This window comes from Panthera onca, chromosome B3 (assembly GCF_046562875.1).
Source record: "Panthera onca isolate mPanOnc1 chromosome B3, mPanOnc1 haplotype 2, whole genome shotgun sequence".
NCBI classification, from domain to species: Eukaryota; Metazoa; Chordata; class Mammalia; order Carnivora; family Felidae; genus Panthera; species Panthera onca.
In genome coordinates this window covers 42,887,085-42,914,625 of record NC_138344.1, presented here as the reverse complement: position 1 = coordinate 42,914,625, position 27,541 = coordinate 42,887,085, and the positions used below count along the sequence as shown (strand labels likewise).

Genomic DNA, 27,541 nt, shown 5'->3' with positions numbered 1-27,541 from the left:
AAATTTTTTGGCCTGGTTTCTACCTGGCAACATCTATGACATCTTTGTTCTGTCTATGTTACATTTTTTTCCACTTGGTCACTCAATTTCCTGAGGTCCCACAAATGTTTCCAGGCCCTTTGCACCATTTATTTTTTTAATTGTTTTAAATGTTTATTTACGTTTTGAGAGAGAGAGAGAGCACAAGCGAGGGAAGGGGCATAGAGAGAGAGGGAGACACAGAATCCAAAGCAGGCTCCAGGCTCTGAGCAGTCAGCACAGAGCCCAATGCAGAGCTTGAACCCATGAACCATGAGATCATGACCTGAGCTGAAGTCAGATGCTTAACTGATTGAACCTCCCATTTAAATGCAAGAATATGGGCAAAGAATTTAGCAAGGATGGTATCATCATATAAAATCTAAGGAAGAGGGAGAAAACTGCAATGAATGAACAGATTTTACCAAATTGAAATTAAAACCTTCTTGGAAAAACAAAAACTATAGAAAAATAGGTAAGATACAATGCTCAAAATGTGCGTCTTATGCAAAAATATCTGTAATGCATTTGTAGAAAAATCACAAGCACTTTATAGAAGAACTAGGTAGAGGATATAACCAGAAGAGGAAATTTAAATGGCCAGTAAACAAACGAGAAGCTGCTCAGATTCTTGCCAAAAAGATGATCAACAAAAAGCATGTTCAACAAAATATCACATTGTACTCATAGGTGCATAGGCAAATGGTTTTTTTGAAAATGAAAACGTCCAGTAATGGCAAGGCTGTAGAGACATGGAGCTGGAAATATAAACTGGATTTTGGATTTTTCTGGATGTTAATTGTACAGTATTTATGAAGGTCACAATGTAGATGAGTTCTGGTCCAGACACCCCCACTTATATGACTATGATCAACAGAAAGATTTGTACACACATGTAAAATATGTAAAACATGTTTAATTGTTTTATAATAATATAATAGAATATAATTAACATAATATAATAATACTTGAAATAAGTAAATTACCAATAAAAGAGAGGTAGAAAAACTATGTTGGATTCATACACTGAATGTTACGCAGAAGTTAAAAGAACAAAGAAGATCAATAGCCAATGACCTGGAAGGAAGGTTGTCTATATATGCTAAAAACAATACAAAAACAGTTGCAGACCAAACGTACCTATTCATTCCACCTGTAAAAACACGTCTGCAAGATATGGACATAAATACGTCTGCGTCACCTGGAGAAAGTCAAGAAGGACACACTCCAAAACTGTGTTCATGCTCGATGGCCCAAGAGAAGGCAGAAGTGTTCTCCTGTCTAACTTTATCCAATCACAACTACCATCTCAGAACTGGGATTAGAGGACGGTTTAATTTTTTATGGTTTCCTATATTTATCAAATAAATGTTTAAAAAATGTCTTACTACAGCATCTAGCACAAAGTAAGTGTTCAAAGAGAGTAAACACTATTTTGATAATTATTATGTAATGTGCGTGGTACATTTCCATTTTCAGGCACCATTCGTGTAGCCAGGTATTGTTTTCCAAACATTCCTCTCTTCTCAGTTAGAAGCAGAGGTAAGTTTCCCATCTAAATCTGAAGACTCTTGGTCTCTGATTTAAGATGTTGTTTTCCCTACTTCCTCCTCCATCATCCATATAGTTGGTATCACTTATTTTCCACGTGTCAGAACAAACAGGAAATAATTGGTGAGATCAGTGACCTTGGTAGAGTCTTCATGCCATGTCAGAGACATCCTTTGTGAAGACAGCTGCTCTCCAGACGGGCTATGCCAACACTATCCAAGGCAGCTTTGAAGGCTTAGAACTCACCAGTTTGGGGTCTTGCTTTTGAGGTGTCAGTGGGCACTAAAGTGATCAACCCATCCCAGTTTTCCGAGGCTCTCTCCATGTTGGCATTAAAAGTTCCATCTCTGGACATCCCTTCAGTCTCACGCAAGCTAGGGTAGTTGGTCATCCTTTTGGACACCTATTATGTCTGGGCTTTGCGTTAAGCACTGGGGTTGCAGTCACTGCAGTCACATGAGGAGTGTTCTAAACACACCCAAGTACACAGATGAACAAGATCTACTCCTGAACTGTCAGGTGCCCTTACAGTGCTGATGAAGACAGAATGGGGAACAACCAACCTTGGCCTGTTGGGATTCATCTAGTGGAGGCATGGGCAGCATGCCCTGGGAGGGAAACCACAGAGAGACTAACTCTAACTCCTGAGACCTGGACCCAATGCTCCATGCTATGGAAGGATTCTCATGCTGGTGGCACAATTCCAGGTGTTCATATTCTCTTTCCCTGGTCTTCCCTATGCCGTGTTCTCTCCTCTCCCAGGGTCCTCCTCGATGGCACCTCAGTGCTCATGGCAAATGGCTCTTCCAGTCAAACCAGCCACTATGTGGTGGTGGTGGTGGGGGGGTGGTAGAAGAAAAACAAAGATTGGGCCCTGAGGGCTGCTGGAATAGTCCCAAATTTCTGGTCTCTCTGAACTAAATACCTTTCAGGGCTACCCTCTGAGTCAGCCACTCCATACCCTCTCTTCCCTGAGAGCAGAGTTAATTCATTTGTACTACTTCCCAGAACTCAGGATCGAGTTTCTTTAATAAGCACAGTCACAGCCACCACCCTTTCAGTCCTTGGAGAAAATCTTCCTGAAAGCCTCCCTCACCTCTTCCCCTATGTCTGCTGCCCTTCTCTCTGGCCTTCCTCATTAGGAGGGGTTCTCAATTCTGTTTTCTCATGGCAGTCACATGGGGAGTGTTCTAAACACAATCCTCTTCCTTCTCTCCCACCAAACCAATTAAATGTGGATCTCAGGAAAGGGACCCAGTCATTGGTATGGTTTAAAAGCACCCTCCCCACTAAACAAAGGACTCTAATATTCAGCTAGGGCTGAACCCACTGGCCATGGGAAACCATCCCAAGTGTGGTACATATAATGCTACAGAGTAATGGTTAAGCACCTTGGCCCCTCCTACCTATTAATTAGATTTTATTTTATTTTTTTATTTATTTATTTTTTTTATTTTAGAGAGAGAAAGAGCAAGTGGGGAGGGGGAGGAGCAGTGAGAGAAAATCTTAAGCAGGCTCTACATTCAGCATGGAGCCCAACGTGGGGCTTGATCGCACAACCCTGGTGTCATGACTTGAGCGGAATTCAAGAGTCAGACACTTAACATATGAGCCACCCAGGCACTCCTAGATATCTTTGAATCAATTAAATAGAATTCTTTGATAAATTAATTTAGCAATATAATCTGGAGGTAGAAAAATATCACACATTTATAACATATAAATATGGAGACACACATAAATCTACAGACAGACACAAACAGAGATGCAGATTTCATTCTGAAGTTCTGGCAATGAATCAGGTAAACTAATACAAAGAGCACTGGTTATAAAAGAAGTTAGATCCCAGTTGTGTTTCTGGCAGAAGGAATAACTTAAGTTTCCCTGTTCAGTGGCCATAGCACAGTTAAGAGTTTTCATTCACCAAAGTTGCAAATCACCTTTCCCTTCTTTGTTTTCCTTCCATTGAGAGATTCCTCCCTGAAATTCCATTTCAAAGAGGTGACCTAGATAAGAGTTTCTGGAGAAGACCAGGTAGAACACTTACATCTCAAAGGCATGGGAAAAGAATGCCAGTAGCTTCAAGAAGGGATTTTGTTTCCTAAGGTCAGAATTTTTACAATACTTACAAGCTTTTTGAGATAAATAGGGGAATTTCTGGGACTGGACAAAAAAATAAGTGGATTTTAAATTGTTTCTAGAGCTGTATTTCTTGTTTTGCAAAGATTTGTAAGATAATGCCAGTTGCTTTTAATTACTCAAAGAGTTAAGCTGCAGCCAAAATTACATCAAGGAGCTGATCTGCCTATCAAACCACATTATTTCTATGTTCTGGATTTATAGCTGTGCTTTGGAATCTCTTAGTAAATCCCTTCAAAAAGATTTCAGAAGGTGCTCCTCCCTCCTGGCCCCAGGTACATTTAGTTTAGGAGAGAAGACCTAAAAAAATTTCTATCAGGCTCTGAAAATCAGCTTCCAATTTGGCCAACCTTTGACCACAGAGGTACTTAAAAAAAATCCTTTCAAACACCTTAGATCTCAGTCAAGACAAACAGTAAATATTCCTGGAAATACTAAATAACCTGCCGTGGATGTAATAGGCAAGCCCAAAGAGGGTATAAAAGATACTACTCCTAGGATCCAGAGCCACTCCCAAAGATAACCAGAAGAAAGCAAGACTTTGACAATTCCCATGAGGGCTGGCAGGTAGGACCCCAGCCACACATGGAGTTCAACCCATATTTCTGTCTACACATAGACTGCCACAAATGGGGTGCAAACCACATTTCTGTCTGGCCATATTTTGGGGCTTCCAATCTGACCATTACAAAGCCAAATTATCAGGACACAAAACAAGACAAATGAGAAGGTAATGGCTGTCCCTGGGAAAGAAAGGATTAATAGCCAACAGGTCTGGATTTGGAAAGGAAGGAATCACAGGAAATTTTATTTTCTTGCCTTGAGTAGAAACTACAGGCAGAGATTATGGTAAGAACACTTACCCTTTCCTGGTTTTTGCCAGTTTTCCCAGGACCCCATCTGTAGGCTCTGTTATCTGCCAGAACATTTTCCCTTAATTTTAATTTTAGTTTCCTTTAGCTGTTTAAGGGAATAACACAGAGGTTTACCAGAAAATCCCTCAAGAGTCCCAGAGCACATCCTGGGAGTGCTTCTTCAAAGGTAAATATCAGGGATATCTGTAAGGTCATTAACTTGGTAGACTTCTGTTTATGGTTGTGTAATCTGTTCAGAATGGAAAGACAATTCATACAGAGGATAACTGGAATGAGGACACAGGTAAAAGAGGAGAGAGAGAAGCAGTAGGAGTCATGTCAGCCTTGCAGTCTTTTGTTTTAGGTACCTCTTGTGTCTTTAATTTTTCATTAGCTTTTGCAATGAATCTTTCAGAAAAAGCTATTTTGAAATCTTGAAGCCTTTTGGAAGCTTGTGAATACCAATTAAAATAGGTATCCTATTCTGTCTGTTTAACCCAGCAATCCTTGCTTTCAAGTGCATGTCTTAAAAGAATGATCTTGTCTGATTGGAACACTCCCCATAATGGTCATTGTATTTTAAGTTGTTTTTAGTTAAGATTTCGCCTTTTTGTAGATACTTTTAGTTTCTAGAACCACAGTTCTTGGACATAAAATAAGCAAGTATAACAGAAAATAGCACACTCAAGTCTTTAGAACTTAAGGATCACATTTCTTTCACTAGGCCCTGGGTACCTTGGAGCCAAATAATACCTAAGAGGGATGTGCCATTGACTTGGGGATTGTGTGGTGTTTTACAGTTTACCTTGTATCATGGACACTTTCATGAGGTTGGTGGGTAGCCTAGTGTCATTCCAACCCAATTTGTGCAGGCAGAAGAGAGTGGGACAAGGAAGTATTACCAGCAAAGAGTGAACTGGTTGTGGCAAGATCACTTTCCTTCAGGGAGCTTCAGGGGTGTCTCAGGAAGATTACCTCACTAGTGCAGACCAGGTAATTCCAGACTGACTGGTTTAAGATTCCCAGGGGGAGACTGAAACTGTAATTAAGTGCAGTGTTAAGTCTCAGCTTGGTGACATGGGGCTTAGCATAAGTGACTCCATTTTTGGCCTATTTGCTCTCTCTCTCTAACATTCTTTAGTTCAAATGAGCATACATAATCATTTCCTGGCAGGTGGTCTTGAGGCGGGAGGAGTAAGAGGAGTCCACATGTCTTACAGAGGCAGCATCCAAACCAGGGGAAAGGGGAGAAAACTGAAGCCCAGCTTTGCTGATGTTGTAGATTTGGCTCAAAGATGTCATTCACACTGATTTGCTTTGCCACTTTTTTGGGTCACCTTACATCCCTGGATCTTTCATTCTTGAAGGTAACCATAGCATCACCCCCTCTGTAACCCAAGGCAGGAAAGATTATAGGAATTCATGCCTTTTTAAAGGAGAATTATCAGCAGGGCTATGGTGGTGGTGGCTTCCCATTCCTGGTTGGTTGAGGTCATTCTTGTGGACAAGCAGAAGAAACCAGAACTTGGCCTGCCAGACCTGGAGGCAGCAGGCCAGTTCTGAGCTCAGTTTAATTTTACCCACCACAAATCTTTTTCAATGTCGTCCAACACATTACAAGCATTTGATGAATATTAAACAGTAACAATAACAAATCATCATCTTCAACCTGCAAGGCCTTCTTTCAGAATCAAAGTCACAGCTGGGCTGGGCACTTTTAGGAGGAAGTCCTACTTTTCTCCTTGTCCTCCAAGTGCTCCACCCAGGGTTAGAGAGACCCCAGACCGCAGTGAATAGGGACCACAGCCTCTGCCCACACTGAATGGGGTTCATACCCTTGAAAAAAGGAGCCAGGGGTCTAGGGAAGAGACAGGAGGAAAACGATATAACAGTGGCCCCAGGGACTCCTGCTCATAACCAGAGCCTCTTATTCTCGCACTCAGTCTGCAAATCCCACCACCATCAGCAGAGTACCTCCTTCTGCCCAGCTTCTCATTTGCCCTGTTTTCCCCCTAATCCAGGAGAACCCTATTCTATTAGCAAAGTCAGCTGCTGTGGAGGGAGGAGCATGAAATGAGTGGATTTCATTTTTTTTCTTAATGGTTAACCTGAAAAAAGTCCTGTTTGGCTACCTATGGCAACAATTTTTGTCTTAGATCCCACCCCTCTGCGTGTAGATTTTCAAATCAAGAACCATCACCCATCACTAATGAAAGTAACTCTGCTCCGTATTTCTGTTTCTTCCTCTGTGTTCAGGAGGATAAAGGATAGAGGAAATAATCCAAGAAGGGGGATTAAAAAACAAAAGTTTCAGAAGAGGCAGGAAGCGAGAGAAACCAATGTTCAGAGGATGAAAAATGGAAAACTTGTCACAAAGAAGCGGAGGGGGGAATAAAAGCCCAGTGCCCTAAGACATCCATTGTATGTAGTGAATTTGCTCCTCTCGTCTGCATCCAAAGTGGTCCTAGTTCTGAACAATCCTTGGCAGAGCTGAGAAAATTGTCACTAAGATCATGTTCTGTGTTCTGTGGTTTCCATGAGGAACTCTGGCGGAGAAGGACTGCATGAAAACATCAGAATAAGCAAATGAGGTCTCATCCACAGCAGACAATCTAGATCTTTCCCAGAAGTAGCAGCACCTGGCATGCCAAGGGCAGAAGCAAAGGTAACAATTAAGTAATTATCACCACTTTGATAGACATAACAATTTATGTCGTTTTACGTTTCCTCTGTTTCTCCACGAAACCAGAAGCTCCATGAGGCAAATAGCTTTGTTTGCTAAAAGTTCCCCCCAGCACCCCAGGCAGTATTGGGAACCTAGGAAGTGCTCAGTATATGCTTGTCAATGGGGACACATGTCGGCCTGGCATCAGCGGATCTGAGGAACACCCAGGATGGTTGGTATTGCTCAGCTGAGGCACCTGCCTGAATCCATCTTAGAGATGCAAGAATGAGGCCAGATCTAAAGCCAGGCTGTCTCCCCCACTCAGCCTATGAGCATCTTGTCAATGGCAACATATCTTAGTCATGCTGCAAACCCTGAACCCTTCCGGATCTACTGGACTGTCCATGTCAGTGGGGCCTGCAGGGGGACCAGCAGCTTGGGTGCTGGGGGCATGGGGGGTGTGGGGAGGAGTGCAAGGAGAGGGGACACTGTAAGTGTCCTTGCCATAAGCTCAAATGGAGGTGGATGAGGGGGAATCACAGCAGCAAAGCTGACACTAGGGCAAAGCTGCCCAAACAGCCTAGGATAAGAGGAATTTCCAGCCCTTTGGCCCTGCCATGGGGCTCAAATATTGTTCTTTATGCCAACTTCGAGGCACTGCAGAGAGAGCACTTTGGATTGAGGGTGGGAGGGGATGGGAGGTTATGGTGTTACCACCATGAAGCCTGTGTTGCCCCGTCAGCTGAATGGCAACCAGTCCTGGAGACTGAGGAACCTGAGGGTTTGGGTGAGGGAAAGGGTGTCAGCAAAGGTGAGGCGCCCCACAGGGACCTCAGCGTCAGGGAGCACAGCACACGTGGAAGGCAGAGTGAGGAAGGAGGAAGTTTGGTGAGGTCAGAGCTTGATGACTTCGAGCCTGACCTGGACCTAGCTCCTGAAAGGGCACATGTTGGTCATGTGATGAGGACGAATGGGCTGCGGACAGCCCAAGTGCTCCTCACCTGGGACAGACGGAGCCGGAGGCAGGCAGGGGGCATCCCAGGAATGCCTGGATGGGCACTGCAGACAGGCCAGTCCCAGAGCAGAAGCCTCTGTTTAAGGAGCACGGCCACCTGCACACAGCAGCTGGACTCGTGTTGATCCAGCCTAGTGATGGAGGCAAAATTTTTTCTTCCTGTTTTATAGGTTTGAAAAGTGAGGCCCCACAAGGTGAAATAGCCTACTCAAGGTCACCTGGCTAACAAAGAACCTCAGATCCCCAGCTTCACCCCTCCTATGGTATCTCATCCCCCCTCTGGGGCCTGGTGTTGGGCCTTCTTGCTCTCATGCCCTCTCCCCATCGCTCTCCCAGAAGACACTTACAAAGCACCCCCTTGAGTGGCACCGAGGTGTCACCGAGCTACCCACAATTCCACCACACCTGCCCATTAGCCACTGCGGGCCTGGTTTTAGGGCAGCCTGAAGCCCCCCAGTGGATCTCAGCTCACAGCCTTTTGGAGCCTCCCTGACAGGAGCTGCCCCCCCCCCCATCCTGAGAGCTTGGGGTCACTCATTCTTGATCCAGGGGACTCAAGGCTTGGGGACGAATGCACATGGCTCCTTCCACACATCTTCAGGAATGAGGTTGGAAGAACCAGGGTGAAGCCACAACTCTAGAAAGACCAGACTAAAATGTGTAGACACTACCTTGTCAGGGGTGCCTTGCCCCATGGGCACCATCATGGATGGAGCTGTGCCGTGATCACTGAGCCCTAAAAGGTGACACAGGGGCTCCATGACCTGGGGGATCCCTCAGAAACCAGAGCTTGGACTGTCTCTAAAGGTGATCTCCTGATGCCCTAGAATCCTCTTGACCGAAGAAGGGTCTTTCTTTGTTTCTGAGGGTCACAGTCTCCTTAAGGGACTTCAGTTTGTGTAAAGACCGGCAAGTGATGTCTCAGGAGGATGGTGACTCCCAGGCAGTCACCTCGATCAGAGTCCGGGCCACAGCAGGGGTCGCCCGTCTTCACCCCCCTGCCCCACTCGCCAGAGTGATGGCTCATCACTGAGCTCATTCCGTCACCACCTGCTTCTTCCCTGCTGGCCGCGATGACAGGCCTCCTCAGCTGCCCCCAGCTCCCAAAACAGAAACAGCCGGGTCCAGTTCACCCTCAGTCTCCATGTTAGCTGGTCCATAAGCACAGGAGAGATCTCAGCCTAACGAGGATCCTGGGGAGCTTTAGTTCACAAGGAGAAAAGACGAAGAGTAAGGGCTCTGTGTGTATTGTGTTCTTTCCACGTGCATGGTACAGAGCCCCTTACTCGTTCATTTGCTCCTGACAACAGAGTGTTGTGGGTCCTACCATTACCCACATATGAGGATGAGGAAACTGAGCGAAACAACACACAGACAGGGAGCACCTGCGCCAGGATTCCCGCCCAGGCGGCAGCTCCAGACCCGCGTTCTCAGCCACACGGCTCAGTCCTGCCTTTTCCCTCCCAAAAAAAAGGATGGATTCCCTGGGGTCTGTCTTTTTCTAAAAATAAGCTTGACTCTGACTCATTTTAATTTGCCTGGCACACAGTAGGTGTTCTGAGAATACCTGTAAAAGATTAATAAGTGAATGACATAAATACTGAAGCGAAAGCGAATCCAGAAGGAGGAAAGAAGCTATTACACGCAGCCTCCGTCTTGAAACCTGAACGGCAATGCCTCCCCATTCCGAGGCATGTGTGTGTTATGTGTGCGTGTGTCTGATACACAAACACCCACCCGTGGGTCTCAAATTTGAGGAAAGGAATATTAATCACATCTACAGAAAAGTGTTAGAGGCTCCTGCATCCCTCAAGATGTGCTTGGAAACTTCCCACGTTGAAATTCAACATCGCTTCTGCCAGGCCGGCTAAGAAGACTAGAGCTAATGACACTAAAGCTCTGCTGTCTCCACACGGCGGCATCCAGGGCTTTGGCAGAAGTGCGGGAGGTGAAAGCTCACAGTTTCCATGTGGGCATCAGTAGGGTGGGTCAGGCTCCTGCCCAATCCGCCTACCATCGGCACCTAGTAGGGTCCGCATTGGCCCCACGGGAGCTCGCACCTGCATCATGATGCCCACAGTAGGCAAGCAGTAAACGCTCCCTCAAGTCTCTCCAGGCTTCCACCGTGTGTGGGTGGGAGGTGCCTGTACAACCCAGAATCCACATTTAAATATCTCCTCACCGTTCCCCCAAAATACGGCCCCTCATGTCAGAAGCCTATGTCTCAATTTGAGGCTCAGAAAGGGGTTGTTGCCCATTGGAGGGTGCATCACCCCCCTCCCCAACTTATACAGCACAAAGCACCCCTTTAAGACATAACGAGTACATCCTGGGGACAAACAATCTATAAAAGCAGAGCCCCAGGAAAGAAGGTTCCGAGACAGAGAAGGGGAACAGCAATAGTTTTGGAAGGCCCAACGGTGGGCTTCCGCAGGGCACAGCCCCCTCGGCCTCGGCCAGGTAACCCGGCCAGGGGCTGCAGTAGACCTGGCCCTCCACACTACGAGCCTCTTCTACTGTCTCAGAACCCAGCATCCCCTCTCCTCACTACCTCCCATCGCTGACATTCTGGAAACAGAGCGCTTGCCGCTCCCTTTTTAAGGGGTTATAAACGTGAAGTGTATGTCACTCTGAACCCGCTCCGAGTTGCTCCATTTTGCTCATTTTGATGAGAGCTGCGTTTCCTGTCCAAAGGCGAGGAAGAAGCTTAAGGTCACCCCGCCACCCTGTGGCCACGGGGAGAACTGCATGCTTCACGCGGGACAGCCGCCGTGCTCCAGAACAATGAGGTCTTAAGCCGGAGAGAATTTTTGAATCTATTACTGAGATGAGCACCTCCTAAAACGACTCTACGGTAGTTATGAATTAGACTGGAAATGGCCTGTTTTCATACAGTTAGCCACAAATGTTACTGGGGTAAAAGGGACCGATTCGTCTATTTCTGGATGCTTTGTTCCGCAGAACAGAACGGCTAGAAGCCACCTCCAGGGCTTGTCCAGTCCATCCCGCTGCCCTAAGAAAGGATGCCCTTCAACCAGTCCAGGAAAAATACGTGCTGCCATTTTCTGAAGAGTGTCTGGAGGGAATGTCCTAATTTCCTGATAATGCACACCCAGGTGAAGCTCGCGGAGTCTGAAGGGTTTCCCTGGAGTCAAACCCAAATGAATTCTTAATATTGCCAAGACACCCCCAAAATAGGAGCAATCCCTTTTGAATCACATGATGTGAGTTCAAGTTCCAGGGCCAGCGCTTACTCGTTCTGGACCTTGTTGTTCTCATCCGTGAGGTGGGAAGGAGAGGAGTCATGCCTTACGGTCGCGGAAGTATCCGATGGCACAGTACCCGCAAAAGTATGTTGTGAGGCACAAAGTACAGTGGAAATGCGGATCCTGGTTATTCTCAGCAGACGTTCCAAAGTGGCAGAAGTAATTTCAACAGGGGCAGGTCGCTCAAAATTAGGTCCTCAAACAACCTGGAGAAACAAAGAATGCGGCAGGCAGGACAGGGTTGGTAGACATTCATCATACCTTCCTGCTTACAGAGCATGCTGAGAGGGAGCCTACTTACAGCCCCAGGAAGCACTGACCTGTCCATTAGAATTTTAAGTCAGGCGTGATCCCCCTCACCCACACAATGCCAATGCAGGAGCATGGCTGGCAGGGGGCAGGGAGACCCCGGGGGCTCAGTGATAGAGAGCCTGTGTCTTTCAGGGAAAACATCTGTTGTGGATTTTCTGGAGTTCTGGTTTCAAATATTCCAGTCTAGTGCTCCCATAAGCACATATGTGTTTGCAGGGGCCTGGCAATCGGGGTTCAGGAAGTAGAGTCCCCAGAGACCTGGGATCCAACATAATTCATCTCTGCCAGTGCCCTTTTGAAACAGAGAAGATCAAAAAAGAAAGCCTTCATTGGGGTTTCCGAAATCCCAGTCCTGAAGTATAAGGCTCTCACAGGTCCCCACCCTCTCCAGGGAGTCGAAGGATCACCTTTTGAGGGAACCCTGAACCCCAAACTGGATCCAGAATCCTCTGGAGTCTCTGCAGCAGGCCCCTGGGACCAGGATCAGAAAAGACCCCTACTTGGAGAGCCGGCACAGCTGGGGGCTCGGCGCCCTCTAGTGGAAATCGGGGAGAAGACAGTCTGGAGAGGCGCAAAGGGAAACCGAAGGAGGCAAACCAAATGAGTGTTTTCTCTCCGTCGCTGCACAATTGCCAGCTCACATCTGCTTCCACGTTGACCGTCGGGCGGACTGCGGTGCCTCCTACGAATCTGATCCAGGGAACGACCTTCAATTCATAACAAATCACAGAAACCTTGGAAATTTTTCTGAACAGCAGCTCTCTCCACCTCCAAGAAAAACAATGAAGTTGGGTTTTTGGGAAGCCTGAGTCCCTTGATGTGTTTCGCACATGGTTCTCTTGGTTCAGGGAACTTTCAAGTCTGGGCGTCAAATCCAGGCACAGCCCTTTCAAACAGGAGGTCTGAAAACCGAGACAAATAGTGGCTGTTCTTTTTAAATCGCCATCACTTCATTTGCAAAGCATTTTGGTCTTTTTATTAGTCCCTTTAAAGTATAAAATCCATTCTGCTGCGCACACGCGCGTGCAGGAACTAGATTCCAGTAATGCTTTGAGCAGATAGAGACGCTCTGCCCTACTCTGGGGGCATGTACGAGGGGCGCCTACATTTTCAGAGGAGTTAAAAAATGTCAGGAAAACAGAATTATTTAAGCACTAAATAAGAGTTATTAATATAGGGCTATCAATATACGTTTTGCACGGTTAATTTTTGTGTGATTTCAGGTATTGAGGCAATCTATTAAGTGTAATAACAGTGTGTGAATATAGATATTTGGCAGGAATATTAGGCCACAATTACAAAATCAAAGACCACCGGGATTTAATTATTATCGTTTACTTGGTCCCTGAGCACTGTGCATCCTGCAGACACTTTATGCATATAATCTTATGTAATCTCTCCAACACCTCCATGAAGCGGGTATTATGATTTCCGTGTTATTGTTAAGGAACTTAACAGAGCCTCTAAGTGACTGTGCTGGAAAAGGCTCTGCTCTCTCCTATCTGCTTTACTGCCCCCTGTGTACATGCTGTAAATGCTAGCGGGAATAACCTGCTTCTCAACTACCTTAAACCAGAGGATGCTGACTGGATGAAAAAAAATGTAAGGCAAATAGGATTTCAAGTAAGAAAAGTCAAATGAAAGGAAATGCCTAAAAGGAAGGAGTTGTGGCACCTACAGCAAAAGGTCTTCATGGCCCTAAACAGTGTCTCTAATCCAAATTACACAAACACACCTGGAACCTTGGAAATCAAAATCAAACTGTGCACAAAACAGTGGTAAGTACTCCCAGGAACACACAACATCCAAATTTACCGAAGGCACAGCTTCTGAATAACAGATTTGAAAACGCAAATAGACGTTCCTTGCAAAAAGAAGACTTTGGCTCTTCTTTGGAGCACTTACTAAAGCATTATAAATAATGTAAAAAAATAACTTAAAATGATTAATTAATCTTAAACTTCACCTCTCCTAAATTAAATGCCTCCAGTCTAAGGGCCTGGCTGCTTGGTCTGAAAGGAATTTAGTTAGCATTTATAACCTGTCAGTGTAAATATCTTTTCAAGAGACACATATGATTATTTTAATTCAAGAAGCCAATTCAGCATTTATAAAAGGTAACTAAATCCGTCAGCATCCCCGTCCATTTTCTTTTTGCATTAATAAGACTGTGCTTTATAATTCAATTCTGAAGTGTGGAATTCAAGTGTGCTTAGATTAATAATAATTATGTACATATTAATATATAAGTTTACTTTATTGCAGAAGAATTAAAATAAGGAAACTTTATTCTAAAATTTAAGAGCAATGAAAATGATAAAGTTTAGTTAGACCTGATTGTTTCTTCCTTACCTCAGTGCCTCCCTAGGCCAAAGGGCCCGGACGGAGACTGGTTCTCTCTGTGTCCCCAGCTAGCACAGCGCTTTATACATGGTAGGTGCTAAGCGTTTCTTCAATTGGCCTGGGCTGACAAGTGAGTTGCAGGTTTGATCCCTAGAAAGGTTTCTAAATTTCACCAAGGACAAATGTACCTGCCATTCTTTAAAAGAATGCCAAGCTGAGGCTCCTACGTGGCTCAGTCAGTTGAGCATCCGACTTCAGCGCAGGTCGTGATCTTTGGTTCATGAGTTCAAGCCCCCCACTGCTGTCAGCACAGACCCCACTTGAGATCCTCTGTCCCCCTCTCTCTCTGCCCCTTCCCTTCTTGCGCTCTCTCTCAATCTCTCAAAAATAAATGAACATGAAAAAAAAAAAAAAAAGAATGGGAAGCTTATTACAACTGGGGCTTTTTACTTACGGTTCAAACTACTCCACCCCCCTAAAGGACAAGAAGGGCTTTCAGAACCCACCTGTCCTGGTCCCAGTGAGGAGACAGGCTTCCAGAGGTGAGGGTAGCTCTGACACCCCCACGTAGGCCTTCCCACTACAAACCGGTGCTCCTCTCTTATCCTGTGAAGCGGGGCCTGGGGGTTGCCCACATCACAGAAAAGCAGCCTGTCAAGATAAGTGATAGTAGCTCTTCTCTGTCCACAATGGCCAACCAGCTGCCACATTCTCAGGGCAGGACAGGCACACCCAACAAGCAGCACAATGGGCTTTGTTGCCAGCACAGATGAGGTCAGAGCGTCTCCTCCTCAGCAGCTGGGAGTTAGGAAAGGGGGGAAGATTTAAAAAAAAAGGAATTTGGAAAAAAAGAAGGAAAAATCAAAAACTGGAATCCAATGCAGACGGTGGGGGATTCGTCTGAACTACTCCTTAACCACACGCTCCAACTTGGCCCTGTGTTGTACTCTATTTCCCGCCTAGATTATCAGCCCCATGAAGACAAGAGCCATTTTGGAAGTATGGTATTTCTCTGTGAAAAGACACTCCATGTATTTCTGACATGAGGAAAAAAAAATATAGCAAGCTTCCTCGGAGAGAAAATGAGTGGAACATTGTCTTTCTCTAAGAAGCCGCATCATTTCTGTTTATCTTTTTGCCTTGCCAAAGATGTTATATCAAAAACAAATGTTTCTAGAAGCAACTAACTGCCCAGAGCTCTGGGTTTCAAATGAATTAATCAAATCAGCTCTAAAATATGTTTGTTGCAAAGTGTGTGTTCCGCGTTATTAAGAGGGAGATTTCTATTTTAATTTTTTTAAATCTTTAATTATTTTTGAGAGAGAGAGAGAGAGAGAGAGAGCGCAGGTGTGCCTGAGTTGGGGAGGGGCAGAGAGAATAAGACAGAGGATCCGAAGCAGGCTCTATGCTGACATCGAACCAACTCACCAAACATGAGCTCGGGATCTGAGCCGAAGTCAGACACTTAACTGACAGAGCCATCCAGGCGCCCCTAAGAGGGAGATTTCTTTTTTTTTTTTTTTTTTTTTTTGTTGTTAAAAAAAATTTTTTTTTTAACGTTTATTTATTTTTGAGACAGAGAGAGACAGAGCATGAACAGGGGAGGAGCAGAGAGAGAGGGAGACACAGAATCTGAAACAGGCTCCAGGCTCTGAGCTGTCAGCACAGAGCCCGACGCAGGGCTCGAACCCACGGACCGTGAGATCATGACCTGAGCCGAAGTCGGACGCTTAACCGACCAAACCACCCAGGCGCCCCTAAGAGGGAGATTTCTGATCGAAATGTTTAATTAGTGGTTAAACAAGGTATGCATAAGGTTGGGCTGCCATAGGTAAACAGTAAACAAGTGCCATCAAAGGTCAACATCTCCTTAAATCCTAATCCAATTCCTGTCAAGGAATACTAGATCCAGAAACATCTCCTTACCCAGAAAACCCCATTTTGCTTAGATTGCTGAAGTAATTCAAGCCCAGCCTCTGCTCTATCAATGAAATAAAAAAGTTAGGTAGAGCTAATTAATAGTGTAAAGTGTCACTTAAATTACTCTCAAGCATTCTCAATTACCTTAGAAGCAGCAATTGACAATCATTTAGTATATGAGATATGAATCAACTTTATCTAATTCATTAAAGTGGGTCCCCCAGAGCCCTGGCCAGCCCATACTTTGATAGCCTAGTTTAACTTACAGAACCATTTGTACTTTGAAAGAAACAGAATTGACTCTCCTTAAAAATTCCCTTCCACAAAATAAATAGGTAAAGTTAAAAAAAAAAAAAAAAGGAGGGGGTGTGCCTGGGTGACTCAGTAGGTTAAGCATCTGACTCTTGACTTAGGCTCAGGTCATGATCTCAGTTTATGAGATCGAGCGGTGCTGGGAGCATAGAGCCTGCTTGGGATTCTCCCTCTTCCTCTCTCTTCCCCCCTGCCCCACTCGCGCGCACTCTCTCTCTCAAAATAAATAGGTAAACTTAAAAAAAAAGTTCCCTTCCACATAGTCTGACTGAGTACATTTTTACTATACTTTACAGTATCTCTACCTTCAAGGAAAAGACACCTACCTGCATTATATGTGGTAGTGTAGAGTCTGACTTCTTTTCATTGTTCTGTGCAGGCCCCTTGCCTCCCTAAGACTCCATTCCTGGCTCTGTAAGACAAAGGCCGTGGGTCCTAGCTTCCTTTGCACTCTGGGTTCATGCTTCCCCTTGTTGCAGCCACCATCATGTGTCAAAATCAAACCCAACTGCTGTGTTGGGAGACCATCTAATCTCAAAAATCTCTAATGTCAAAATCTCAAAATGTCAAAAATTTTGGGGTGCCTGGATGGCTCCGTCAGTTAAGTGTCCAACTTCAGCTCAGGTCATGATCTCACACTTTGTGAGTTCGAGCCCCACTCGGACTCTGTGCTGAGAGCTCAGAGCCTGGAACCTGCTTTAGATTCTGTGTCTCCCTCTCTCTCTGCCCACTCCCCCACGCATGCTGTGTCTCTCTCTTTCAAAAATAAACATTAAAATTTTTTTTTTACAAATGTCAAAAATCTCTTGGGCAAATTAACACTCTAGAGGGAAAACATACCCGTGTTCCTGTCTGGGATTCTGATCCTAGGTGCCAGTGTTTTGGGAGTGTGAGGGAAGAAGGGGATGCTGGGGGATCTGCTTAATCATATGTTAAATTTTCCTTAACTGTTCCCTGTTTTCAGTGTGACACCCCAAACTGCCCCCCACTGGGCCTGGTATCTCGAAATGCAGAAGCTCAATTTCCCCTGGGTACTAACTGCTGCTGCACTCATCACACCCTTGCACACGCCTCCTTCCTCCCACCTGTCTCCTTCAAAGTTAAGATAAGGGAGGTTAACAGGCTGTGGGGAGTTGGGGGAGATGTGGGGATCTAATTACTCATTTAAGACATTCAATGAATCCTCCTCTTTCCAGTTCTACCCAAAGCATGGGGTCCTTTATTTTCAAGGCTTTCCAGGGCTCCTCAGCATGACCCGCCCCCATCCCCACCAAATGCTCTAAGTGCCAGCTCTATCCAGTTTGCTAAGTCAAATACAAATTTGTGGACACCTCTCATCTGCTGCCCCCCCGCCCAGGGCCATACCTGTTTCATGGCTGTCATCTGGAGGGGGTGTGGGAAGAGAGCACATGCATGCGCAGGTTCCATCTGGCTTGGTTTACACAGACATCCTCAGGATGGGATTCATTCATTCGATTTGCCCTGGTCTCCTCTTTTCCCTCCTTGCCTTTTGCCAAGACCCACAGCTACTTCAACATCTGTCTTCTTCCTCACCGGGAGCCCCACTTGTGGGTCAACTCTTTCCATACAGAGTATTGTAGAGCTCTGGCCTTAGAGAAAGCCCTTGCTGCATTCTGGGTGCAGTTCATCTGGGGAGTTGGAGGGGTCAAATATTATGTCAGTTGAAATATTACCATGAGCATGAGGCCATGATCTTTTTCTCCTGCTTTCATTATGAAATGTTTTGTTTATATAAAGTGTGAAAAATAATCTTATAAACACTCATGTACTACGTGGATTTAACAGACGTCAACATTTTGCCATTTTTGCTAGCAATCACTCTTTTACTGTTAATAAATCACTGTAGATATACAGTCATTCTGGTCCTATTCTTTTTCTCACTCTCCCTTCCCAGAAATAATCAGTGTTCTACAGTTGGCATGTGTAATTTTCATGTGCCTTAAGTTTCTCCCAACTTGTTTTCACTCAACATTTTGCTTTTTAGCTTATATAGGTGCACACACACACACACACACACACACTTTCATTTCTTACAGTTGCTATTTTCGTATTCTTTTTACAGGTTTTTTTTTTTTTTAATCCACAACTGATAGACAGTTGTTTCCATATTTTTCTTTTTATTTAAAGTGTTGCAGCAAACATCCTTGTATATTTACTTATTTCCTCTTTGCTTGTTTGAGAGTTTCTCTAGGTCGGATGTCGACACTGGAATTATTTTGTAAGCCTTTGTTCAGCTGTGTGGGTATTGCCAAATTGCTCTCTAAAGCGATTTTATATCCCATCAGCAATGTTTTACTGGGCCCACATTTCCACACCCTGTGGATGTTCTCAAAGTTGGATTTTTTGTCAATCTGACATGGAAAATGGCAGGTCATTGTTTCGATTTGCATGTTCCCGGTTACTTTTCAGATTTCCTTTTCCGCGAATTGTTCATTGCCTTGGCCGATTTTTCTATTGGGTTGTCTTTTTTCTTCCTGAGATGAGGGAGTCCATCAAATATTATCATTAATAACCCTTGGTCAACTGTACTGGCTGCAAATATTCCCTCCTGGTCCATGGCTTATCACTTAGCTTTTCAATTTTTTTTAAAGTTTATTTATTTTTGAGAGAGACAGAGAGACAGAGCATGAGCAGGGGAGGGCAAAGAAAGGGAGACACAGAATCTGAAGGAAGCTCCAGGCTCTGAGCTGTCAGCACAGAACCCAATATGGGACTCAAACCCACAAACTGTGAGATCATGACCTGAGCTGAAGGCAGACACTTTACCAAGTAAGACACCCAGGCACTCCATTATCTTAATGGTCTTTTTCTTGCAGAAAATTCTAACTTATAAAGGATGACATATTCTCTTATTTTTCTTCCCTTTTATTTTTTAAAATACAATTTATTGTCAAATTTGCTTCCATACAACACCCAGTGCTCATCTCAGCAAGTTTTAAAGTCCTGCTTGTATTTAGGGCTTTAATATACCTGGTATTTATTTTAGTGTAATGTATGAAGAAGAAATTTAATTTTATATTTCTCCATATGCATGAACCAATTTCCCAAGCACATTTATTGAATAGTCTATTCTTGATGACTGAAGTTTGTTTTTGTACTGAGGTGAAGTTCATATTAACAATGAACCATTTTAAAGTGGTTTAGTGAATTCACTAAATTCAGCGGCATCTAGTGCATTCACAATGTTGTGTGGCAACAACCTCTCTGTAGTTTTACATTTTCATCACTCCAGAAGAACATCCCATATTCTTCAAGTAATCACTCTCCATATTCTTTTTCCCTAGCCCCTAGCACCACTACATTGCTTTCTGTCTCTATGGATTTGCCTCTGGTATTTCATATACAAGGAACCACACAAAATGTGACCTTTTGTGTCTGGCTTCTTTCCCTTACCAGCATGCTATCAAGATTCATCCATTTTGTAGCATATTTCAATACTTCATTCTTTTTCATGGCTGAACAATATTGCATTGTATAGGTATGCCATAATTTATCCATTCATCCCTTGGTAGACATTTGTGTTGTTTCCACCATTTGGCCATTGTGAGTAATGCTGCTGTGTTTGACTAAAATTTAATGCACCTTTGCAGATACAGGAGTTAGAATATGTAAAGCACTTACAATAGTGCCTGAAACTATATGGTAAAAATCATATGCTTTATTTACTATCCTTAGTATTCTTATTATTACATATTACATGGGTCTGTAATTAGTCTTTTTTGTTATATCTACCTACCTATTACCTATGAGAATATGACGTTTTAATTAAAATTATGGGTTCTTTAATAAGCTTTAAAATTTGAAAGAAAAAAACACATCCCCTCTACTTGATCTTATTCTTCAAATTGACTTGCCAGTTCTTGGCCTTTCATTTTCTATGTGAATGCTTGGAACAGCCTTTTAAGCTACACACACACACACACAAAACCCAAAACAAAAAAACCCCACAATTAATGGAATGTTGATTAGAATCACACTGATTATATAGATGAGTTTGAACATTATTCTTTAATTAGCCTTATCATTCATGAACATTGTATAACTTTTAAGAAAATTTAAGACTTATTTCAATAGGGTTTTATAATTTTCTCCATGTCTTGCAAAGTTCTGATGAATTTCTTACGCACCTTTGTTTCTATTTAAAGTGGTATTTTAAAGTTTACCTATTTCTTTATTTCCATTGCTACTTATATTTTATTTCTTCTGAGCTCAACTTCCTTTCTTCTGAAGGTCATCCTTTAGTAATTTTTTTAAAAAGGACCTGCAAGTGAGAAATTCTTTTTCTTTGCTGAAGACGGTATTATTTAGTCCATACTCTTCAATGATAATAAAGCTAATTAAACACAACTAGGCAGCCAATTGGTTTTCTCTCAAAAATATGTAAATACCCCTTGTCTCCAGATGCTATTGAGAATTCTGTTGTCAGTCTAATTGTTGATCTCTTGTAATCTGTTTTTTTTTTTTTTTTTTCTGTTTTTCTCTGTGTTTGCATGGCTATAGTTTCAATCCAGTGTATGTTAGGTTTGGATTTATTTTTATTTATCCTGCTCTGGGCTCACTTTGTTTCCTGCATCTATCGCATCTTATCTTTCATAAATTCTGGAACCTATCAACAATTTCTCTATTGTCTCCTTCTAGGACTTGGATTAGAAGTATGTTGGATTTTTCTTTCTATCCTCCATGTTGCCTATTTATATTTTCCATCTCTTTATTTCTATTGCATTCCAGGATATGAACTCAGTTCTATTTTCCAGTTCACCAATTCTTCAGCTATTTTTAATTTACTGTTGTGGCTGTTCATTGACTTATTTCAATGGTATTTCTATCTCTAGAAGATCTATTTAGTTCTTATTCAAATTTGCCTCTTCTGTTTTTATAGCATCTCATTTTGAATCCTTTTAAAGTGTATCTGTTTAACATTTTTTATTGGGTATTTCTTCTCCTAATTTCTTGGCAGTCTAATCCTGGCAGTAGCCTACTATCTTTCTGATATGGCAAATTAAACCATGCAAATTAACCCATATGGCTAACATTTATAATCCTTTACCCAAAGCAAGGTCTTCAGCAAAATTTCAAGTGACAGGGCTAGCCAGCAGGAGAATCTTCTGAGTGGGTGCCTGTCTTATTAGTGTATTTGGGTTGCTATAACAAAAATTCCATAAATTGGGTGGCTTATAAGCAACAGACATTTCTCACCGTTCTGGAGTCTGGTAAATTCAAGATCATGGTGCTAGTACATTGGGTGTCTGGGGAGAACCTATTTCTTCATAGACAAAACGGCGCCTTCTCTGTCCTTACGTGGTGGATGGGGATGAGGGCTCTCTCAGGGTCTCTTTTTTTAAATCAATTCTTTAAAAATTTTTTTAATTTAAGTAATCTCTTTACCCAGTGTGAGGCTCAAACTCACAACCCCAAGACCAAGAGTCGCATGCTCTTCTGAATGAGCCAGCCAGGCGTCTCAGGGTCTCTTTTATAGAGGCACTAATTTCCTTCCTGAGGGCCCTATCCTCATAACCTCCTTACTTCCTAAAGACCCTACCCCCTAAGACCATCACTTCAGGGGTTAGAATGTTGGCACAGGAATTTTGGGGGACAGAAACGGTCAGTCCATGTAGTGCTATCTTACAGATGTTTGGTGTGGCATCGTGTGATCTATGACTGCATCAAATACAGCCTAGATCCTCAGACAACGAAAGGGCACTGCTGAGGGTGTGCCTCTGAGAAAGAAGAGCAGGACTCCATCTTCACAGCAATAGCCTGGCTCCAGACATGGCCATTCACCTTCACAGGTCACGTCAAGGCTCTCTTTTGGCACCCAGTTACCTGTACTTTCCGCATCCAGACTATTCTCACATACAAGTACTAGCAACAATATCTCGCCTACTTAAGTAGATTTTACTCTTTGTGGTTTAAAAAAAAACCCAAAACCTCACTGATTATTTAAAATATACATTTAATGTCTATGGGGATTTTGTAAGAAAGAGGCAATAGAAAGTTCAAGTAACACAACTCCTGTCTCAAAAATAACAATTGTAAACTTAGTATTTTATCAATAACCAAATTCCTTAACAGTTACAGAAAGCTAGTTCTGGTCCAAAGGTCTTGTTTTCAAACAAAGAAACTGAGGTTGAGAGAGGTAAAATAATCTTTTCAGGGTTATTTCGATTTTTAAAGTTATAGTACCATACAAATTCAATCTTGCTTTTTATTAAGAGTGATAAAAGGGATAATTCAACAATACTCTTGCATAAGTAAAAGTTATAAGATGAGGAACACCTGGGTGGCTCAGTTGGTTAAGTATCTGACTTCAGCTCAGGTCATGATCTCATGGTTTGTGAGTTCAAGCCCCTCATCGGGCTCTATACTGACAGCACAGAGTCTGGAGCCTGCTTTGGATTCTGTGTCTCCTTTCTCTCTGCCCCTCCCCCACTTGCACTCTGTCTCAAAAGTAAACATTAAAAAAAAGTTATGAGACGAATAAACTGTAATAATGGGGGAAAGTATTACAACAAGGGGGTAATTTTATTTTATGTAGGTAGTTAATAGGTTGGGATACTTATTACTATTAGGAAATCAAAAGAAAATATATAATTGTGCAAGTTTCACTCTGCCTAGTTGGTTGCTTAACACTCATTCAGCTCAGTATACTGTTATCTGAGATGGGTACAGGTAAATCGTTTGTTGTATTTAGGAGATAGCCATTGAGACTATGGAACGACATGAAGTTCTGTGTAATCAGGAATGGTAGAAAAAGATGAGAACTTGAAGGCTTACATGCTTTACTGAATGAATGGTAGGACATGTGGCCAGTCCTTAATTCCATTATGCAGTGCTCCCTTATATAGGCTTCCATATACAGAAAAAGAGTCATTCTTACTTTGATGGCCCCAAGTATTTGGGACTTAGTTCAACAGATGGAAGCCACAAGAAAACAGATTTATGCTGAATATAAGGACCTTCCAACTAGGGACTATTATAATTCTAGGAATTTAAGTACAACTAAAATAAAGGCCTCTAACTGAATGGCCTCCAAAAAAAAAATGAGTGATATTAAAATTCATCAACTTGACATAAAAGTAAGCATTACTGGGGGCGCCTGGGTGGCTCAGTCGGTTAAGCGTCTGACTTCGGCTCAGGTCATGATCTCATGGTTCGTGGGTTTGAGCCCCGCCATCAGGCTCTGTGCTGACAGCTTAGAGTCTAGAGCCTACTTAGAATTCTGTGTCTCCCTCTCTCTCTGCTCCTCCCCTGCTCATGCTCTATCTCTCTCCTTCAAAAAAAAAATTTTTTTTTAAATTAAAAACAACAGTAAGCATTATTGGTGCTTCTTAAAGAGGTGCATTATAATTCAACATTGATTGAGTCATTAATTTTAGGTAGAATGGGCAATATATTCTTATTCACCAGTCTAAGTCATGGGTAATCAGTCTTTATGGCCCTTACAAAACAGTGTTTTCAATACCACCCATTCACCATCTGGATTGTAATAATAGTCATGCAAGATTTCCACTCTATGCATTTGGGGTCAATCCAAAAGGAGCATTTTCTAGATCTCTAAGCTTTAACCATAGGAATCTTTAGCGTGAGCAAGGAACTGTTTCCTGCAATGTATTTATGGTTAATAATTCCAGATGTATTAAAATGTCACAAAGACCTTACAACTATTTCAGAATTTCTCACGAGCATGGTTCCCTTAGCTTAGCTTAAAGAAACAAAAACTCTACTACTGCCATGACAGTTATTGATGTTCAAATAACTAGAGTCTACAAAATTTTTATTTAAAAAATAAAGAATTCTGTTAATCCTCTATTCATGCCACACACATACACCCTTTTTCTTAAACTATTTTTGAAAGTGTGTGTGAATCAACCTGAATTGAATGAAATAGGGAAGATTATATCAGAAGTGTCATAGTAGGTTAAGAATCTTTAACAGCACTCCTTGGGAAGGGAAATGGGCTCTGTTCAAGTGTGGCTTCTTAATTTAAACCATCAATAAGTGCTTGCCTAACTGATTTGCAGCAGCAGCCTCTGATGAAGCTAAAATGTTGTAGCTTCCATTCAAATTGCAATCTTCAAACACCTGCTCATTTGTTATGTTATTACTCTATAATATGACGTACTGTGCTTAAAAACATAATTTCCTCCTTGGTAAGGCCATCTGTTGTGATAAACTACGTATCTTGGGCATTTCTTTCTGCTTCAGATATCAGTAGAACTCTCTAATGGTTTGAATACGGCAGAATAGCATGCATTTGATCTTTGTTCTGACTGTACATTAGAAAAGAGGCAAGTTTTATGTCCTATATCCAAAGTTTTTACTTCCTAATGTTTACACATCAAAAGGTATGTTTGCTAGCTAGTAAACTGCCACAATAATATTAGACCACATACAAGAATTCTCTAGGAAAAAATAAATTCAGACAAAGGGCCAACTTAGATTTTAAGTGTTACTATGGAAAATGCTTGTGTTACTACTGTTAGGCCTTAAACATAGATGAGGAGAAAATACATAGATAATCTTGGGATAAAGGTGTGAGGTTCTAAAAGAAACCTAAAAAGCTAACATTGGCCATGTTTATTCAAAATTGACACAGGCATCCTTGTTTCTAGGAAAAATGAAGAGGAAGAAGTAGAGATAAAAGAAGGAGAATGGTAGGTGCTGGAGCCTAATTTTAGCTCCTATCTCACCATGAGGTCGTGGGTAAATCATTTAGTGTCTCATTTCTATTCCACCTGTAGGATTCACTATATAGTATAATGTCAAGATTGATGGACTTGTTCTGTAAAGGGTCAGAGAGTAACTATTTTAGGTTTTGTCAGCCATACTGCCTCTGTCACAACTATCCAACTCTGTCACTGTAGAATGGGAACTGCCATAACCAAGACAAATGAATGCGTGTGGTTGTGTTCCAATAAAACTTTATTTGCAAGAACATATTGTTTGGCCCCTGGGTTGTAGTACACCAGATGTCAGTATAAAATCTACTTAATGAAGAGAGTTTGATAATAGAGAGATACCATGAAAAGAAGTAAAATGATGTATAAAAAAAAGGGAAGAGGTATAAAGCTTAAACGATGGCCAAGGGGAAAAGTGGTTTGTCTGAGGGGAAAAAAAGAAAGGTGTAAAGTAAATGTTTTCTACAAAAACAAACCCAAAGACCAAGATCTGAAATCTATTTTTGATGAAAATTATCATGGAATTTAAACCACACCTGGGATGTTTTAAGCATTATAGTCAATCTCTAAGGAAGCCACTTGGTCATTCTTCAAGTTAAAAAACAAACAAAACACTGAAGAACTAAATCCTCTTTATGAAGTGTTTACTATTATCCTAGTGGATATTATCAAACTAGAGGATCATGTTAGCTTATTTCTTTACTATTTGAATTATTTTCCCACTAGAGCTCAATCCTAAAAACTATTCATCCACCGGATAATTAATATACAAGGGGGACAGAAATCATGATGTTGTCCTAATCTGCATTTCTTCCCCCAGAGTTTTTATAAATCTTTATTTTTTAAAAAAATATTTATTTTGAGAGAGAGAGAGAGAGAGAGAGAGAGAGAATGTGCACGCAAGTGAGCCAGGGGTGGGGGTGGGGAGGTGGAGAGGGAGGGGCAGAGAGAGAGAAAAGAGCCTGAAGCAGAGCTTTGGGCTCGATCTCAACACCATGAGATTATGACCTGAGCCGAAATAGAGAGTCCAACGTCTAAGCGACTGAGCCACCCAGGTGTCCCTTCATAAATCTTTATGATGCACCACCTCATGGTAACATTTCAGTCTCCTGTATGTCAACATCAATTACTTTGAACATTGTATCAAAACAATTTTCCAGCGTAACTATAAAATGGAACAGTGGCATGGTCTGAAGTAGAAGAAAATTCAGTTGCTCCTCCTATAGTTTATTTCTAAAATTCAGAAAGCAACTTTAATAAATAGATGATTTTGAGGGTATAAAGATCTACATTGTCTTATCTGAAACTCTTTGGCCAGATGTGTTTCAGAATACAAAGGTTTTTAAATTTTAGAAAGACAATATGCTTCATATATCTCCAGTGAAATCTAGAGCCATACCCCATAATCAAATATGTTAATTTTGCTACAGCCCAACTCATTTCTACCAAATATAATAAATGCCAAAATTAGTCTCCTGTCAGTTCAAGTTCAGAACTTTCTGTCAAATATCTTTACCTCAAATTTATGCAAACCTTTTTAGTTTCCAGAACTTTTTAAAAATTTGGTAAGGGATGGTGGGTCTGTTGTATATAAAAACCAACCAAACAAAAAGCCTTTCTAAGGGTTTTTTCAGCTCAAAAAGATCCACAATGTTAAGTATTTGAATGATAGAGCCTTGTAACTCAAAATACTTTCAAGCATGAATCCAAGAATAAGCCTAAATTCTTCCTATAGGCACAATTACCAAGGAAAATGTGCTCCCTCTCTGCTCCAGTGAGTTTCCATTTCTTTTCAGAACCAACACACACATGCATTAAACCCAATTTCATCACTATTAGTGGACATTCTGGCAGTCATTTACAACCAAAAGGACCTGTACCTCAAGGATAGATGATCTGTGATATGAATAATCTCCTAGCCTTCAAGAATCTTTGGTGTTCTCCTCAGTAGAAAGATGGTTCTTATAGCTCTGGTAGTAACTACAGCTCTCTATTTTAATTGGCACTGATATTTGTAGAACTCTTCTTTAATTGTTTCCAGTCTAGAGCATTAATTTTTAGTCCTGGCTGTGCCTTAGAAATGCATGTGGAACACTTAAAAATACAGATGGAGGCAGCACCAGATCAATACACTTAGAGGCCTAAAGGGCCAATTAAAAAAAAAAAAAAAAAAGTGTCCTCTCGCATACATAATTGAAAATCTTGAAACACATGTAAGTAAATTCACCCTAGATCAGATGTTCACATGAAGCTTTGGTCTACACATCTACGCACTTTTTTCTTTCTTATTCTGATGCCCCCGCTTTGCGACAGTACACAATCATGCACCTGTTCTTCCTATTGACTAATTCAGTACCGGGATAGCCTTCAGATTTGTAGTCTCTCCCAGGAAGGGAGTAGAAGGAGGGTAGAGGAGAAGAACAGACTTGGTAGGAGCCTCCCAGACT

The 27,541-nt window shown here is 42.3% G+C and overlaps 1 protein-coding gene across 7 annotated transcripts; it reads right to left on the bottom strand.

The window, feature by feature from the left end:
* Nucleotides 1–916: 916 nt before the first annotated feature.
* On the bottom strand, nt 917–25,963 carry LOC132669038 (uncharacterized). Of its 7 annotated transcripts, none has more exons than XR_013556314.2 (3): nt 14,670–15,254; nt 11,497–12,722; nt 917–9,443 (listed from the first exon to the last, which is right to left on the bottom strand). XR_013556314.2 is itself a non-coding variant. In XM_078448670.2 (3 exons), exons 1-3 carry the CDS (start codon nt 17,804–17,806, stop codon nt 11,698–11,700), a joined length of 270 nt encoding a protein of 89 aa, XP_078304796.1. In that variant the 5' UTR covers nt 17,807–25,963; the 3' UTR covers nt 917–11,697. The 7 variants fall into 7 exon arrangements, 5 of the variants coding, with proteins under 5 accessions (XP_078304796.1, XP_078304793.1, XP_078304794.1 ...); XR_013556315.2 differs by having other exon boundaries at nt 917–7,122; XM_078448670.2 differs by lacking the exon at nt 14,670–15,254 and adding an exon at nt 17,761–25,963 and having other exon boundaries at nt 917–11,714; nt 12,321–12,527.
* Between the last annotated feature and the right edge of the window lie 1,578 nt (nt 25,964–27,541).

Bases quoted from the DNA above. Each gene is read 5' to 3' on its own strand.
- LOC132669038 (XM_078448666.2), bottom strand. From the start codon at position 14,873: ATGTGGCAGCTGGTTGGCCATTGTGGACAGAGAAGAGCTACTATCACT. The intron at 12,723-14,669 runs GTGGGTTCTGAA...CTCGGTTTTCAG, and splicing joins CCTCACTGGGACCAGGACAG to ACCTCCTGTTTGAAAGGGCT.